Source organism: Neovison vison, chromosome 1 (assembly GCF_020171115.1).
Source record: "Neovison vison isolate M4711 chromosome 1, ASM_NN_V1, whole genome shotgun sequence".
Lineage (NCBI taxonomy): Eukaryota > Metazoa > Chordata > Mammalia > Carnivora > Mustelidae > Neogale > Neogale vison.
Genome location: NC_058091.1, coordinates 241,243,593 through 241,260,110, shown reverse-complemented (window position 1 = coordinate 241,260,110; position 16,518 = coordinate 241,243,593). Strand labels below are relative to the sequence as shown.

Here is a 16,518-nt window from a genome sequence, read left to right as displayed (position 1 = left end):
TATGGAATACTTACTTTTTTGTTTTGTTTTGTTTTTGTTTTGTTTTGTTTTCAATGTTTTTACTTAAAAAGGCCATCATTCTTCATGTTTCTTTTTTTTTTTTTTACTTTTTTTTTCCCAATTTATTTATTTTCAGAAAAACAGTATTCATTATTTTTTCACCACACCCAGTGCTCCTTGCAAGCTGTGCCCTCTATAATACCCACCACCTGGTACCCCAACCTCCCACCCCTCCACCACTTCAAACCCCTCAGATTGTTTTTCAGAGTCCATAGTCTCTCATGGTTCACCACCCCTTCCAATTTACCCAAAAGCACATACCCTCCCCAATGTCCATAACCCTACCCCCCTTCTCCCAACCCCCCTCCCCCCAGCAACCCACAGTTTGTTTCGTGAGATTAAGAGTCACTTATGGTTTGTCTCCCTCCCTATCCCATCTTGTTTCATGGATTCTTCTCCTACCCACTTAAGCCCCCATGTTGCATCACTACTTCCTCATATCAGGGAGATCATATGATAGTTGTCTTTCTCCGCTTGACTTATTTCGCTAAGCATGATACGCTCAAGTTCCAGCCATGTTGTCGCAAATGGCAAGATTTCGTTTCTTTTGATGGCTGCATAGTATTCCATTGTGTATATATACCACATCTTCTTGATCCATTCATCTGTTGATGGACATCTAGGTTCTTTCCATAGTTTGGCTATTGTGGACATTGCTGCTATAAACATTCGGGTGCACGTGCCCCTTTGGATTACTACGTTTGTATCTTTAGGGTAAATACCCAGTAGTGCAATTGCTGGGTCATAGGGCAGTTCTATTTTCAACATTTTGAGGAACCTCCATGCTGTTTTCCAGAGTGGTTACACCAGCTTGCATTCCCACCAACAGTGTAGGAGGGTTCCCCTGGAATACTTACTTTTCCCACTTACCTGTCATGCCACCTTAGGTCACATGTCAAAGTTCCAAATACAGGGATCTATTTCCAGACTCTCTAAGTTATATCATTTGGTCAATTTATCTGTCTACATTATTTCTGTAACTTCATTATAAGGCTTGATACCTGACAGGGCAAGTCCTCAATCCTATTATTATGCTTCAAATGTGTCCTCACTATTCCAGTTTCTTTACTCTTTCATCCAAATTTTAGTATCAGTTCGTTAAGTTCTATGAATGACTCATAGGATTTTGATGGAAACCACACCGAATTTATAGATCAATTAGGACAGAACTGATACTTTCTGATATTATGTCTTCCAATCCATGAACATGTAATATCTCTCTCCATTTATTTAATCTTCTTTAATGTCAAACCTTTATATTTTTCTATGACGACCTTATGCATTTTTGATTCAAGTTATTAAGTACTCTAAGATTTTTGTTGTTTTTTAACAATAGCAATGGTGCTTTTTTGAACTCTATTTTCTGACTGTTACAGTTTATAAAATGCAATTGATTTTTGCAAATTACTATCCAGCCGCCTTACCAAATGTTCTTAATTTCTTTATTTGTCTGAAGAGTCAATAAGGTGTTCTATGTAAGCAATCCTATTAACCTGCATATATAGAGGGGGGTTTTTCCCCTCCTTTCCAATGTTTAGGCCTCTATTTTTTTTTTTAAGGGGGCGCCTGGGTGGCTCAGTAGGTTAAAGCCTCTGCCTTCAGCTCAGGTCATGGTCCCGGGGTCCTGGGATCGAGCCCCACGTCGGGCTCTCTGCTCCGCAGGGAGCCTGCTTTCTCCCCTCTCTCTGCCTGCCTCTCTGCCTATTTGTGATTTCTCTCTCTCTGTCAAATAAATAAAATCTTTAAAAAAAAAAAAAAAAGAAATTTTGCGCTGCTAGGATGGCCACACAATGTTGAACAGAAAGTGTGCTAACAAATACTCTTATCATCTTCCTGATTTTAAAGATGATGTTTCTAATGTTTCCCCATTGTGCATGTTTGTTGTAGGATTTTTACAGATGACCTTAATCAAATTAAGAAAATTCCCTTGTATTTTATTGCTTTTTAATCATAAAGTTATACTGAATTTTATCAAATATTTCTGTGAATCTAATGACCTGATCACATGGATTTTTCCTTTTAATCTTTTTTTTTTAAGATTTTCCTTATTTGTCAGAGAGAGAGAGAGGACACGCTCAAGCAGGAGGAGCAACAGGCAGATGGAGAAGCAGGCTCCCCACTGAGCAAGGAACCCAATGTGGAACTCAATCCCAGGACCCTCGAATCATAACCTGAGCTGAAGACAAACACTTAACTGACTGGGCCATTCAGTCATCCTTTCCACTTTTAATCTTTTAATGGGGTAAATGATACTAATATATTTTCTAAAACTAAACCATACTTGCATTCCTGGGATAAATCTAGAAATTGCAAAAAGACTTCACAAGTAGTCATTATAAACGCTGTCTTCAAATTGTAAAGCAACTTAAAAGCCAACAGAAAAAATATGTAATTTGGTACTGATTAAAGAATGACTGAAGGTTTTTGACAAGGAACTAATTTGAGCTCCTAAAAGCCCAGTGGATAGACATTATTAGTTCTATTTCACATATATGGAATAGGGCCATCTTGGAAGCACTAACAAGCTCCAGCCTGACCAGTGAACAGGAAAGCTTGCTCTTCCTGTTGCATTGCTCTCTGCACTTTCTGGCCTGTCAAAATGGTCTAATAATGAAAACCCTGCACTTGTCCTTATAAGTGATGGACGGCAGAGCAGAGTGGAAGAACTTACCCCAACCAATGGCTCCAAGGCTAATGATTTTAAAAAGTACAAGTGGGGTTAGTTTTCAGAGTTAAACTATAAGTCAATACACATAAAATATTAATCACGGAAGGTATAAAAATATCTAATTTCTAAATGTTGGGTCCTCTCAGCACACCACTTCCTACAGTCTTTTCTCCAGCCCACCTTGTCCTCTACCATCCAGATCCACATATCCAACGTCTGCCTTAAATCCCTCACATTTTGCACAGTAACTCATACTCACCCTATCCAAAATGAGGCTCTCTACCCTCCCTACTCATCCTCAAGGCTACTCTTCTTTTTGTACTCAGAGGTAAAACAAACCACCCACTCACCTATTCAAGGCAGAAACTGGGATGTCATCCTTGATAACCTCTTCCCTCTCTCTCTCACACCCCTCACATACAGTCCCAAGTGCTCCTTTAATCTATCTCCAATCCATTACCTTCTCAGAGTCAGCCAGGCCATCATGACCCCTTGCCTGCCTCACTAAGATAACCTGCTCCCTGACTCCAGAGTGACCTCTACAGAATGTCAGTGTGAGCAAGGGATGTTCTATGTGAAACCTCCCACTGGTTCTTCACTGGGTTCAGAATAAATCTCAGAACTCTTAATCTCATAAAAGAAACTGAGGGTTGCTGGGGGTAGGGGGGTAGGGAGAGGGTGGTGGGGTTATGGACATTGGGGAGGCTACCTGTACCCCTGGGGCTAATAATACACTATATGTCTATTAAAAGAAAAAAAAAAGAATAAATCTCAGAGACCTAGCCTGGCCCTTCAGAACTCTATCATTGCCCTGAAGACTTCTTGCTACCATACTCCTAAAGTATTTGCACCTGTCTAAATATACCAGGCTCCTTTACCCTACCCTACTCATTCTTAGCCTCTTGCTGGAAGTCTTCCTTATCACCCTCCACTACCCACTAGATTAATTTCCCTTCTGTGTTCCCACAGTACTCAGTGCTTTCCTCCATGTAATACTGTAATCACCTCTTACTCTTCTGTCTCTCCCACATAGTGCGTTGCTGGGACATGTTTAACAGTTAGTTGCCAGGAAGAGAGCCCTGATTTGTAACATTTGCCAATTTCTATGGTGTCAATACTCCCACCGTGGCAGATTTCAAGCTATCAACATGATCTTACTGAACATGTGAAAAAGAGATGGGTAACACCACACCATTATACCACAATGCAGTATTTTTACCACAGAGACACAAGAGACATAATTTAAAAGGCATAGACCATAGTAAAATAACTAGGAAGAGATGAGTTTGGGGTATTCATTATACTTGTTTATAATTTATTTTTAAGTTATAGAATGTATTTTTAATAAAGGCTATACTTCTTAGAATGACTCACAAAATTCCTGACAATTTAATAAGCAGCCCTTATAAATGGTGAGTGCTGGCTCCAGCATACCACCGCCAACCCTAGACTTTGAGCTCCATGACAACCAGGATGGTGTCTTATTTTCCTCTGTATTCTGAGCCTCTGGCACATGGCAGGTGCTCAATAAACCATCACTGAGTAAATGATTGGATAGGTAAGTAAATAAGATGTAACTACCAACTATTCCAATCTTTCCTCACTTCACCTCATTAAAATAATTATGGCTTTGTCCCTCTCAATTTCCCCTCTTTGTACCCCCATAGAAGGGGGTGGGGTTCTTTCTTAGCTGGTCTAGTCCCCTGCATTAGTGATATGGAATAAAGAGGATGCAGGGAGGAAGGAAGAAGGAAGGAAGGAAGGGGAAGGGTGAGAGGGAGGGAGGGAAGGGGAGGGGAAGGAAGGTAGGTAGTTATAGTATCAGTTCTTAGGCTCTTCCTTTGCTGAGGAAAATTCATGCAAGGAATAGAAAAGAGAGGGCACTGCTACAGAAAGCATGGTAGCAGGGCAGGAGATGGAAAAGCCTCTAAGCCGCCGACTGTGCAGGGAATTTGGGGGATATGCCAAATGAGAAGCTCCAGAGGATCCAGGGTATGAGAGAGTGTGCGGGAAAGAGGAGACTGAGAAATGCTGCTGAGCTGAGCATTAGGAACTGCATTCCCTCTAAGTCTTCAAGAAACCCAAAGGAAGGTCAGAGGGTGTGGGCTGACACTGGGCCACATAAAAAGAGTCCAAGCACATTATGTTCAAGCTACAAAAGAGAGAATAAAGAGAGGCAACATCACCTAAAGAAGGCAGAACAGCTCTGAGTCAGAGTAAGACTATGTCAAAGTGCTAACCCCCAACAAAGAAAGTATCATTTAGAAAGGGAAACTGAAAAATAAGAACCAGATGGAGGAAACCCCCCATCCAGTTCATCACACACTATCTAGGAAAAAAAGGATTTAATAATCATCATGGTCTGACCTGGTTCAGCCTCGGGTCGGATGCATGTTTTAAAGCTTGAAGCCTGTAAACATTTGAATGCCATAACTCAGTCCCTAGCTCACTATGCAGCCTCTGATCAATTTGGTCCTCCTTCTTTCAGGAAGGAAGCAAGGAAGCAGTAGCAGGTGCTCAGGAACATCTTTACAATAGCCGTCTTCACTGCAAATTAATCAGGTGCCATTCTGACTGCTGTACTTTCAGTTCTCATGGAGAGTTCATCAGCATGACTCTGCGTCTCCAAGTCTGGGCAGCAGTGGGACAGTGACGAAATGGGGTTTCTGTACCAACAGGGCTCTGGGCCAACTACAGATCTAGCAGTTACCCCAGTCCTAAAGTTCAAGGCCAAAATGACCAAATCTGAATTTTCACCTCTGGGCTAGTAAAGGACCTGTCACTTGAAGACATCCAGGCAGCAGAATTCAGGACTCGATGGTACAGTCCTGTCATCAAGAACCACCACCTACACATGGGCCGCTATAAAGCCCTATTATTCTCCATACTCTTTCAGTGATGCTGCCTCTGTTCACAGCATCAGGCTGAGCCTCTGCAACAGCCCACACAGATGCACGAAAGATGTATATTGTAAGCTGTAGCTCCTGGCTAACAATTAATAACAGCTTTTACCAAAAGCGGATAATATGGTAAAGCACTTAGCCTCCATGTTCTCATTTTATCTTGGGGCGCTTGGGTGGCTCAGTTGGTTAAGTGTCTGCCTTTGCTCAGGCCAGGGTCCTGGGATCGACCCCCACACTGGGCTCCCTGCTCTGCAGGGAGCCTCAGGGAGCCTGCTTCTCCCTTTCCTCTGCTTGCTGTTCTTCCTGCTTGTGTTCCCTCTCTCTCAAATAAGTTAATACAATCTATTTAAAAAAAAAAAAAAAAAAGGGACGCCTGGGTGGCGCAGTTGGTTAAACGACTGCCTCCGGCTCAGGGCGTGATCCTGGAGTCCCGGGATCGAGTCCCACATCAGGCTCCCAGCTCCATGGGGAGTCTGCTTCGCTCTCTGACCTTCTCCTCGCTCATTCTCTCTCTCTCACTGTCTCTCTCTCTCAAATAAATAAAAAAAAAAAAAAAAAAAAAAAAAAAAAAAGTCCTATTATCTTCTTAAGCACTGAGATTAAACTTGTCTCAAAGTCCTGCATAATTACTAAGTGGAGAATTAACACTCAAACCCAGGTCTATGCAACTCCAAGGCCTATGTCCTTAATAGCAATGTTCATTGACTTGGGACAATGCCCACAGTCTATCTGGCTGAGCGAGCTCAATCTTTACTTACACCCCACTCTCTGAGGTTCTTCACTGTGCAGCCCAGCCAGGCCAAATGAAAAGGACTAAACCCTGCAGGACCTGTGACATGGCGCTACTTCCCTCCACTGACTGCAGGGAAACTGCAGTCTGTATTAGAGTTGGTATCATTAATGGTAGTGAACTTGGAATCCTCACATAAGTCCATCCTGATTCGACAAACTGGTGAGCAGCTGCTGCCCTTTCTACTATGTGGTCCTTGCTAAACCAGCTAAAGAATATCTATATGTTGCTAAATCACATTCCTAAGAGCCCAATTCATAGGCAGTTTCTTCAAAACCCAGGGCGAGGCTGGGGGCGGGGGGTGATGTCTCTCACATGGGCTGTGTAAAAATGCAAAACATAACAGAAACACTTCTCAGAATGGGATAAAGAGAGGGGAAGACTAAGAGAAAAACACCCCTTGTTCTGTGGCATTTTGGGAGCCAAGTTTCTACTCAAATTGAACAGGAGAGCTGAGCTCTTCCACTACATGTGGTTTTGACAGAGGCTATGACAGACTTTCGTAAGTTAAAAAGAAAAGTCCAGGGGAATTGTGCTAAGAGTTTGAAAATCCTCAAAGATAATAAAAAGTTACAGATTCCTAGCTTAAGAACAACTGAACTTATTTAACAGGAAAAAGCCAAAGAATAAAGTATGTTCAAGTTATTTTTCATTATCACTTATTAATGCTCTTTTCAGTCTAACCTAGTTTTAGGGTTCAAGCAGCACTGAAAAGAATTAGGTCACTTCTACAATGGCAAATTTCATCAAATAAAGCACTCACTTTAGAAAACTTACCCCAAAATGTTCTTGCCTGCCTCTGTCTGAACAATCTAAAACTTAGCAAGCAAAATCCTGAAAACCCAAATCTGGGTATGGGGAAATCAAGAGGCTTCACTGACTTTGTTTTTTGCAGTTAAAAACAAAAACAAATCTTACTTCACCAATAAATATTTCCAAAATGGGAAATTTGGTTTCAATTATCATGGCTGAAATGCACATCTGCTTCAGGCAGCAGTGCTGTCCAAAAATGTCTACAAAAGTTTCTAACCATGACTACTAGAGATGGGAGAGGACTTCAGGACATACCATGGAAGAGAGAAAGGCGAGAGGGCTTAATACTGGCTCTTCTCTGGGTCTTGCTAGCATTTTACCTGGAGTGCAAACCCCAGCATTTAGAGAGCATCAGCTAAGTCATGTCTCCTCAAGAAATATGATCTTTCACTTCATCAAGGGTGAAAAAAAATCTCTTCTGGCTCTGAAGCTCCTGAAGTCCAGAACAAGTTCTCCTTAGTAAGAATGAGCCATTCTCCTGAGAATTGCTCCCACCAAATCATGTGACAGTGCTGGACACACGGTGATCCTCTCAAGCAGGTGCACCCCATTGCTTCTGGTGAAGGAAACCATAATTTTAAGAAAAATGGACAACTAACTTCCCCTTTTTATGATGCTTCCTCCTAAAATTGTTGCTCTCCGCAAATCGTGCAGAGATGCCAGACACTGTGCCTGGAAAAAAAAAAACCTTTTTTTTAAGATTTTATTTTTAGGGGCGCCTGGGTGGCTCAGTCAATTAAGCATCTGCCTTCACCTCAGGTCATGATCCCAGGTCCTGGGATCAAGCCCCACTATGGGCTCCCTGCTCAGCAGGGAGTCTGCCTCTCCCTCCTCCGATCCTGTTCCCCCTGCTTGTGTTTCTTTCTGCCAAATAAATAAATAAAATCTTAAAAAAAAAAAAAAGATTTTATTTTTAAGTAATTTCTACATGCCACGTGGGGCTCAAACTCACAGCCCCAAGATCAAGAGCTGCATGCTCTACTGACTGAGCCAGCCAGGCGCCCCTAGAAAAAAATTTTTTTTAATTGTGGCAATATACTTGACATGACATTTTCCACGTTCGCCACTTTTGAGTGTGTGGTTCAGCAGCATTAAGTTCATTCATGCTGCTGTGCAACTAGAACCACCATCCATGTCTGGAGTATAAATAAGGCTACTTAGCCCACAAGGCTGATTTCCAGAACTGAAAATATAATCTTAATTGCAAGAGCAACTGCCATTTTCACTGTCTATCTGCTCTACAAACACACAGACCGATACACACACACACAATTTATCACTGGAGTGGCTGAGAGTCAGAGACCCTTCTTCTTCACAAAACAGAAAGCAGAGCCATCTTCCGCTGATTTTTCACAAAGGCTGATGGCAGTCTTAGCGTCAGCAGGTTCTTTAGAGAGCAGGACAGCTTGGGGGACACGGCAAAGGTGAGTGCAAATTCATAGGTTCTTCTTGACACTCTGGCTGAACAAAAGCGTATCCGGTTCGTGATTCTGAACCACCAAGGCATCCAGATGCCTCAGGATGTCTGTAAAAAGGAGGATTAAGGTAGGTGTCGGGGAACCCTGGCAGAGGAAATGCCAAGCCCTGTGTGGTATCTCACTATGAGGAGATGGATGGCTCAGGTAGAAGCAAGAGAATGGGCCTGACAAACCCTCCCCAATTCTCTCATGGGAAAAGTCCCACGTAGTCTGCTTCAGATGGTAAATATAGAAAGTCCTTAAAATAAGCCTCAGTTAGAATCCCAGCAGGAGTCATGGGGTACAACAGGGCAATAGATGAACCTGAGGGGTAACAAGTACCGTTTACCTAGAACTCAGTCTGTGCCACAAAAATTTTACTAGGTACTTTCTAGGCATTACCTCATTTGATCATGACACCAGTTCGGTGAGGTACAGACACTGTTACTACTCCCTTTATACCAGAGAGAAGAAAAAGGGACACACTCAAGGTCACACGGTTTACGAAGCAGATTCACGGCAACGTCTACGTTACTCTAAATCCCATGCTTTCGATTAAGAGCCATTTAAGGGAGAAGTCATTTTCATACCCTCGTGGCAAAGAAAGAAACTGTTCGTTAAAAATCCCTTGGCTGAAAAAATGTTAATGCTTAAAAACAGCCCCAATTAAGCTGCAGCAGGTTAAGCGTGGACCAAGCACAGATTCAGGATTCCTCCAGTCGCTGGAGGTTTGACATGTGATCCTAGGCCAGTCACTCGGCTTCTTGGGCCCTGGGTTTCCCAGGGAACTTGTAAAACAAGGCCGCTTCCCCTGTTCTCCGCCTACAAAGCATTCCACCAGGTCAATGACCCGTGCTGAGATAATAAGGCCAGTAGCCAAAGACGAACCTACTGGCCGAAGGTTTCAATCTCCTCTCTGACCAACTTTCTTCTTAGTTATCAGACTTTCCAGCAAAAGTTATCAGCTAATTGCCAAATAATTATGCAGCCCCTACTCCGCACGCAGCACACAGCAATGAGTGAGGAGTATGCAGAGGTACAGGCATGCTCCTTACCCTCCAGGACCCGTCTCTGAGTTTGGGGACTGGAAAGATATACAAAACAAAATCAGAAAAATGTCGGGGGTGGGGGGAGGGGGCATGATTCAGTATCCAACTATGGCTACAAACTGGAGAGACTAGAATTCAGAAGAACATCACCTCGAACTAGAAAAGCTGAGGTTTTCAATACAAAGTAGGGTTTCAAAACAGCCTTGTTAGATGGATAACTTTGAGAAAAGAAGAAGGGAAAGGCATTCCAGGTAAAAGGAACTCTGGGAATGAAGGATCTGGGACTGGATGGAGCAGTATACAGGACGGATGATTACAAAAGAGACCAAAAACATCGCCGGGGGGGCTTATGGGTGAGCAGAGGGAATGCAGACAGGGCCAGATTTCAGAAGACGTGAGTGTCTGACGTGGCAAGCTGGGAACAAAAGGTACTGAGATGGGCGAGGTGGTGAACCCTGGACGCTGCTCAGTTTGGATTTCTTGCCTATTCTCTGTCTCTGGCAGGGGAAAAACAAAATTCAGGGGTCATTAAGGCCAGGACATCAGCCATCCCAGCAGAAAGGCACCAGAGTGTCGAAGAACAAGATATCTCCTAGAGGGCAAAGGATCATTACGTTTCTGAAAAGAGGGCAGGAACACAGCAGATGCCCCAAAATGCTCAGGAAGCAGTACTTTGATCTGCTGCGGCTCAACTCACAAGGACCTTTCAGGCCTGACATGCCACCAGTCAAGCAAATCGGCCTGATCCAAAATTCCTAAAGCGCCATTCACATCACCCCTGCCCTTCTGCTAGGTATCAGACCAACAGAAGGTGAGGACACCACCCCCCTCTGCACCCAGCCGAGGAGATAGGCCCTCAGATGCTCTGCTGCCCAGTAGGCCCCATGGAGTCCAACATCTAAGCTCCTGTTGCAGACAGCACGGAAGCAGAAGCTGCATCAGCAGCACACTCACACTAAAAGTCCCAGACTCATCCTGTGGCAGTCATAGCAAGTAACGCAGTGTCTGGGGCCTCTTCAGACCGGAAGACACCCCACCACCACGCTAATTCTAACAGGGTCTAGAGATGTTAATGGCAACTCCCTGCCGCATGAGATGCAGACGTCAAGCCAGTATGGGCAAAGGAAAGTGTTTACTGAGGTCCTCTCCAGTGCTGAGTTAGGCACACCAGTTATCATTTCACCTGCCAGTTATCATCTGCATCAAACCGACAACTCAGAGCAGCAGCCCTCCCCTCAGTGGTGCAGGGCCACACCTCACCCCTCCCTGCCTAAGGCCTCCTGCCATCACCGCCCCCCCCTCGAGGAAAATGGCAAGCCTCAGGCTCTTCACCAGCCGCAGACCCACAGAAAGAAGAGGCTGACATGGCAGGAGGAGACGTTTTAGCACAGAGGAATGACCCGCCCCCTCACTGCATTGAGCACCTCTGAAATCAAAGAATCAGGTCCTCGGATAATAGTTGAAAACGTACATGCGTGTGCCTGCCAGAAAATAAACTCTTGCTAGTTAGATCCAGCTCAACAGAAGTACTTCAATTCCCTTCGGTGGATTTCCTATGTCATAAGCAATTCCTGATAGAAAGAGCAAGAGTTCCTCTAGAGCATACATTCCAGTATCATTCATAAACTTTTCAATGAAAATGAGAGTCAGTTCAGAGCAACTGTCATCTGAATGGGTTTCTCTCCTTCTTATTTGAACTTGTGTGTGTATACAGGCACACACACACACACACACACACACACACACATCCTTTTAGGATAGACAAGAGCATGGATCGCTTAAGATTTGAGCACTTTGGTGTGAAAATGAAAGCTGTCCCTGCCAGGCCAACCCTGCTGTGACATCAGAAACCCCTCACCAAAGAAAAACTACCCCCTGGAAAGTACCCAAGAAAGGGAAACGCCTCCTTGAAACAGTCTGAGAAAGGCAATCCTGATTCAGCCCATGCTAAAACTATCCCCAAACACCAGCCAGGAAGTCCCTTCTTTCAGGGGGCTCCACTGCCCAGCACACCCAGACCTGCCTTTGCAGAAGCCAGATCTCTGGAAAAAGGGGCTCCCTCCTGTGACTCTGCCGCCCACTGGGATCCATCAGTGTCCAGGTCTTCCAACCCTGCCTCGCCAATGCAGATCTAAAAGCTGGTAGCTGCACCACAAACACACGTTCACACGCGCGCACACATACCACAACACACACTTATTCCATACATACCTTTCCCCGTCCATTGTGCGAGGCCCAGCTGGGGTGGCAGCCGCTGAACTGTGCATGCACCCGGAGATCCTAGCTCTGTTCTCCGTTCTCCCCGCCAACCAACAGGAGATCTGATCAGCAACAGTGATTCAGCATGGCTGCAAACGAAGCCTCCTCCCTCTCGATCCTCCTTCCTCTGACTTACTCCCAGCAGCTTCTACCGCAGAAGCAGCAGCAGCAGCAGAAAATGTCTTACCCAGAGCTCCCTGCAGCCCTTTCAGCTGCTAAAAGCAGCAACCCACTTGCTCCCCCTCCCCCGCAGGCTTGCTGCTCCTCCGTCTCCTAGGAACGGCGCGGCTCCAGCGATCCAAGTGCAGTGCCACCTTTCCAGCTGCCTCCACATCTGCCCAGGCATCCCCAGCACATGCGACGAGCTCACCCCAGGGGCTCCCGCCTCCTGTGCCTGCACTGCGAAGGTTCAGGCAGTTCCTTAGCGGCCCAAGAAATACTGGCCCCCGCCCCCTCCCCAGCCCCCACAGGCTACAAGTCCGTCAGCCTGGCCAGATTACTGGAATGAGGAGGCCCCTCTGTGGCCTGTAGTGGAGTTTATCCACCTGGGGAAATTGGCTTGTAGGTCACAGCTCACGTTCCAATTCCTCCTCACAAAATCTACAGTAGCTCTGAGAGTCTGACAGATGGAGAGAAGTTAGGGGAGAAGAGCCTGATATAACTGAGAATGCTGAGAGAAATTTCATAAAGAGAACAGGAGACGAGGTGAAACTGAAACAAACCGTCTTTTGCCTCAAGGGGCCAAAGACGATTGCAGCAAAGCCATGACAATGAACACTGCACACAGTGATTTCCCTATGCCGTACTGAAAGATCACAAATTTCATAGCACGGCCTTAAAATCCCTTCCTAAAGCACTGAAATTTTAACTTCAGCTGTGGCTCCAACTAGTAAGTCTCCGAATGAACCCTCATCTCCAGCCAGAGATCTCTCATACCCTGTAATCTCCAGCTGCTGAGCCTCGATTTAGACTTACTTAACTCTAAAATACCATCTTGGGAAGGCACAAGGCCAGCCTGGGTCTCCTAACCATAGCCAAGAGGCTTAGAGGAAACTGAAGCCATCAGTCCCTGGTGGTCGATTGGTTAGCCATAGAAATGGGTTCAGAAGCTTGCTTAATGCCTCAAAAACCATACATGAGCATCTCAATTCTCAAACCATCCATGTCACACCTGGGATTTTCAGGATGTGTACTACTCCTGGCTAGCTGAGTGATTTGCAGCAAGTATTCCTCCTACCCAGAACCTCAGCCCTTCATCCCTAACACAGGATCGGTCCAGAGTTCCTTTCAGCTCCAAAAATCACATGATTCTGAAAATGAATAAATGCTCTGTTTTTCTTATTCATCTGTAGGAATGCTTATGAAGTAGTTTTTACTGGCCTCTAATATTTTGTAGGGGGCTTCAGGGAGGATAACATAATGTGAAAATAGGAGAGATGATCATGAAATCTATGATTTTTAGAATTTGAACCTGTTAAATTTCTTCACTGCTACAAAGCCTTGAAACAGTAGAACGAACTGGGGGGTGAGGGAACACTGAGGTGCCAGAAACTAAGAGTCACTGAATCTTTATAGCCTCCTGAACTCAAAACGGTAAGATGTTATGCTCAATGATCACCTCCTACAGACAACTCAGGGTCCTCTGAGATGGGGGCACTCCCCAAACGCTCAAACGAGAAGAGGTCTGGGTTATTTTATTTACACCCTCCAGCCCCAGATCACCACTTCTCCACAACAATACCCCTCGTATCTTTCTCCATCCGTCCCTTCCTCCTCTAATCAGCCTTGTGGCTCTGCTCCAGATATTTCCTCTTGAGGTGAATCACAGGGATCAGGAGAAGCTGAACACCACAAATAAGGAAACTGAATCCCAGAATCCGTGCCAGAGTGCAGGCATCCACCAGGAAGACGACTGATTTGTAAAAGAGACATGAGAATAGGATAAGTCTCTCTTTTATGACTTTACACCTTCATTCACCACTTCACCATACAGGAAAGGGGGGAAATGTCACATCTAACAAACCAGAGAGAAAAGAAAAAGGAGGTCAGAAAAGGAAATACTTGAGGCTGAGGATATACAGATTTTATTTGACAGCCAGTATAAAAATTTTATAGCATTTCCTTCTCAACCTACTTTTGCTGTGCTAACCGATGTCACTACAGGGTCTGTGCTGAAAACATACCACTACCACCTACACGTTTTATTAACCACTCACTCTATCCATGAAGGCACACAGAACAGAGAACACTTAGAAAAGGTCACCTACCAAAACCAGGGGCACAGTTGAGTCAAGAATCCAAGTCTGCAGATTCCTCAGACAAAGTTCCCACCCTCATCCACTCTAATTTCAGAGCCATATTTTACATTTTCTACTTTATTATCCAAATGTTCTCTGGGCCACAGTCTGAACTCATTTGCTTTGGGCTTATTTGTCTGACTGAACTTCAGATGAAGAGATGCTATTGGATTCTTGCGGCAGAAGAAAATCAACAGAAGCAAAGTGGGGTCTGAGAAGGAAGAGGCCCCATCCTTGGACTGACAGCAGTGGTGTCTAACCCCTACTTCCCAGCCCTCCATCCCACACCCAAGGCTTCTTCCACAGCTTACCAATAGTACCTAGTGGCCCCAACTCTCCATCCCAAAGCAATCAACCAGCCATGCACACCAAGCTGGTATAGAATTCTTCAGCTTTATGTGGCTCAGGAAGAAACCATGTTAGGAAAAGAAACTGGTTTTTGCTTTTGTTTTTGCTTTTAACTGGTCTACCCAGTTTGGTCTACCAAGTTCTATTCTTCACACTCCATCTCTCCCCAAGGAGCCAGAAGAGAATAGCTTATCTAGAGACAGTAAAGCCAACTTTTCCCTTTTTTTTTTTTTTTTAAATTTAAATTCAAGTAATTAACATATAATGTACTGGTTTTAGAGGTAGAGGTCATCGATTCATCAGCTGCAAGTAACACCCAATGCTCATTCCATCACTCAGTTTACTCCATCCCCCACTCCCCTCCCCTCCAGCAACCCTCAGTTTGTTTCCTAAGATCAAGAGTCTCTGGGGCACCTGGGTGACTCAGTGGGTTAAAGCCTCTCCTTTCGGCTCAGGTCATGGTCCCAGGGTCCTGGGATGGAGCCCCACGTTGGGCTCTCTGCTCAGCAGGGAGCCCGCTTCCCTCTCTCTCTGCCTGCCTCTCTGCCTACATGTGATCTCTGTCATATAAATAAAATCTTAAAAAAAAAAAAAAAGGAGTTTCTTAGGGTTTGTCTCCCTAATTTATCTTGTTTTATTTTTTCCAATCTTCCCCCATGATCCTCTGTTTTGTTTCTTAAATTCCACATATGAGTGAGAGCATATGACAGTTGTCTTTCTCTGACTGACTTATTTTGCTTAGCATAATACCCTCTAGTTCCATCCACATTGTTGCAAATGACAAGATTTCATTCTTTTTGATAAGCCAGCCATTCTTTTAAGTAAATTTTTTGTCACTTTCATCCTCTCTTTCAGGCATTCGGTTTCTCACATTTGCAGGCTCTATAACACAGTACAGTGGTCCCTACACCTCCCTGCACATCAGAACCATCTGCCTAGACATCTAAAACTGTACACGTCAGGAGGTCAAAAAGGGCAGTGAAACTTCTTAGAGTTGTGGAAATGTTTCACATCTTGACCGCAAGGATACTTAGATGACTGTACACAGCTACTGTTTCATCAAATCAGACACTTAAAATGGGTATATTTTATCTTACATCAATTATATCTCAATAAATCTGGGGAAACAAAAACACTACAGAAAACAAAACAAAACAAAAAACCCTCAAACCTATAGAATTGGGGCCCAAGAAGCAAGAATTTCAATGAACTTCACAGGTGACCCTTATGCACTTAGAACAATGAATAGAGCTCAAACCATCAGAACGAGAAAGACCAGGATCCAAATGTACTTACCAGAAACATGACTCTGGGCAAAACACTATTTAAGTCTCAATTTCCTCAAGTGCAAAAAGAAGACAATAATAGTACTGACCCTCAAGTATCCTGAGGTCTCAGTAAGAAAAGTACATAGAGGACTCAGCAGACAGCGCTGCCTGCAATGAAGGCCCAGGAACCATTGGCAGCAGTTCATTTCATGGCCTATGCTGATGTTACCAAACTACAGCTCCATGAGTCTTCAGCTCTCAGGTCAAGAAGAAAGTCTTCCAAGGTACCTTGTGCCAGAAACATGAACCCAGGCCTCCCCTGGAGCCATGTCCACATCGCCAATGAACCCCACTACCAAGAGGCCACCAAGAACTAAGCAAAACCAGAGCTAAATTAAGGCCCACCCACATCTGTATCACCAGAACCTCCCCTGAGATTCTGGACTACCTAACGAGTAGATTTCCCCCTCAAGCTGTTTGAGCTGCCCCAGGAAGCCAGGTGGAAACTGAAAAGGAACTTGGAAGCTCAGAGAAGTCAAAAGATAAACAGAACAGCACCTTATCCCAAGGAATACATGGCTTCCCTCAGGACTCCTCCTCTGAAGG

At 44.5% G+C, this 16,518-nt stretch overlaps 1 protein-coding gene across 4 annotated transcripts in view; it reads right to left on the bottom strand.

Annotated features, from left to right (window-relative positions):
* KLHL3 (kelch like family member 3) overlaps positions 1–16,518 on the bottom strand; it is a 154,037-nt gene that overhangs the window by 101,723 nt on the left and 35,796 nt on the right. For 3 of the 4 annotated variants that reach the window (XM_044226936.1, XM_044226946.1, XM_044226953.1), the window contains exon 1: positions 11,952–12,378. The exons of the other annotated variant lie outside the window; for it this stretch is intronic. In XM_044226936.1, coding sequence (XP_044082871.1) covers positions 11,952–12,007 — 56 coding nt within the window. In that variant the 5' untranslated portion in view covers positions 12,008–12,378. Of the gene's footprint in view, positions 1–11,951; positions 12,379–16,518 lie in introns of those variants that run through there. 4 annotated transcript variants of the gene reach the window in all.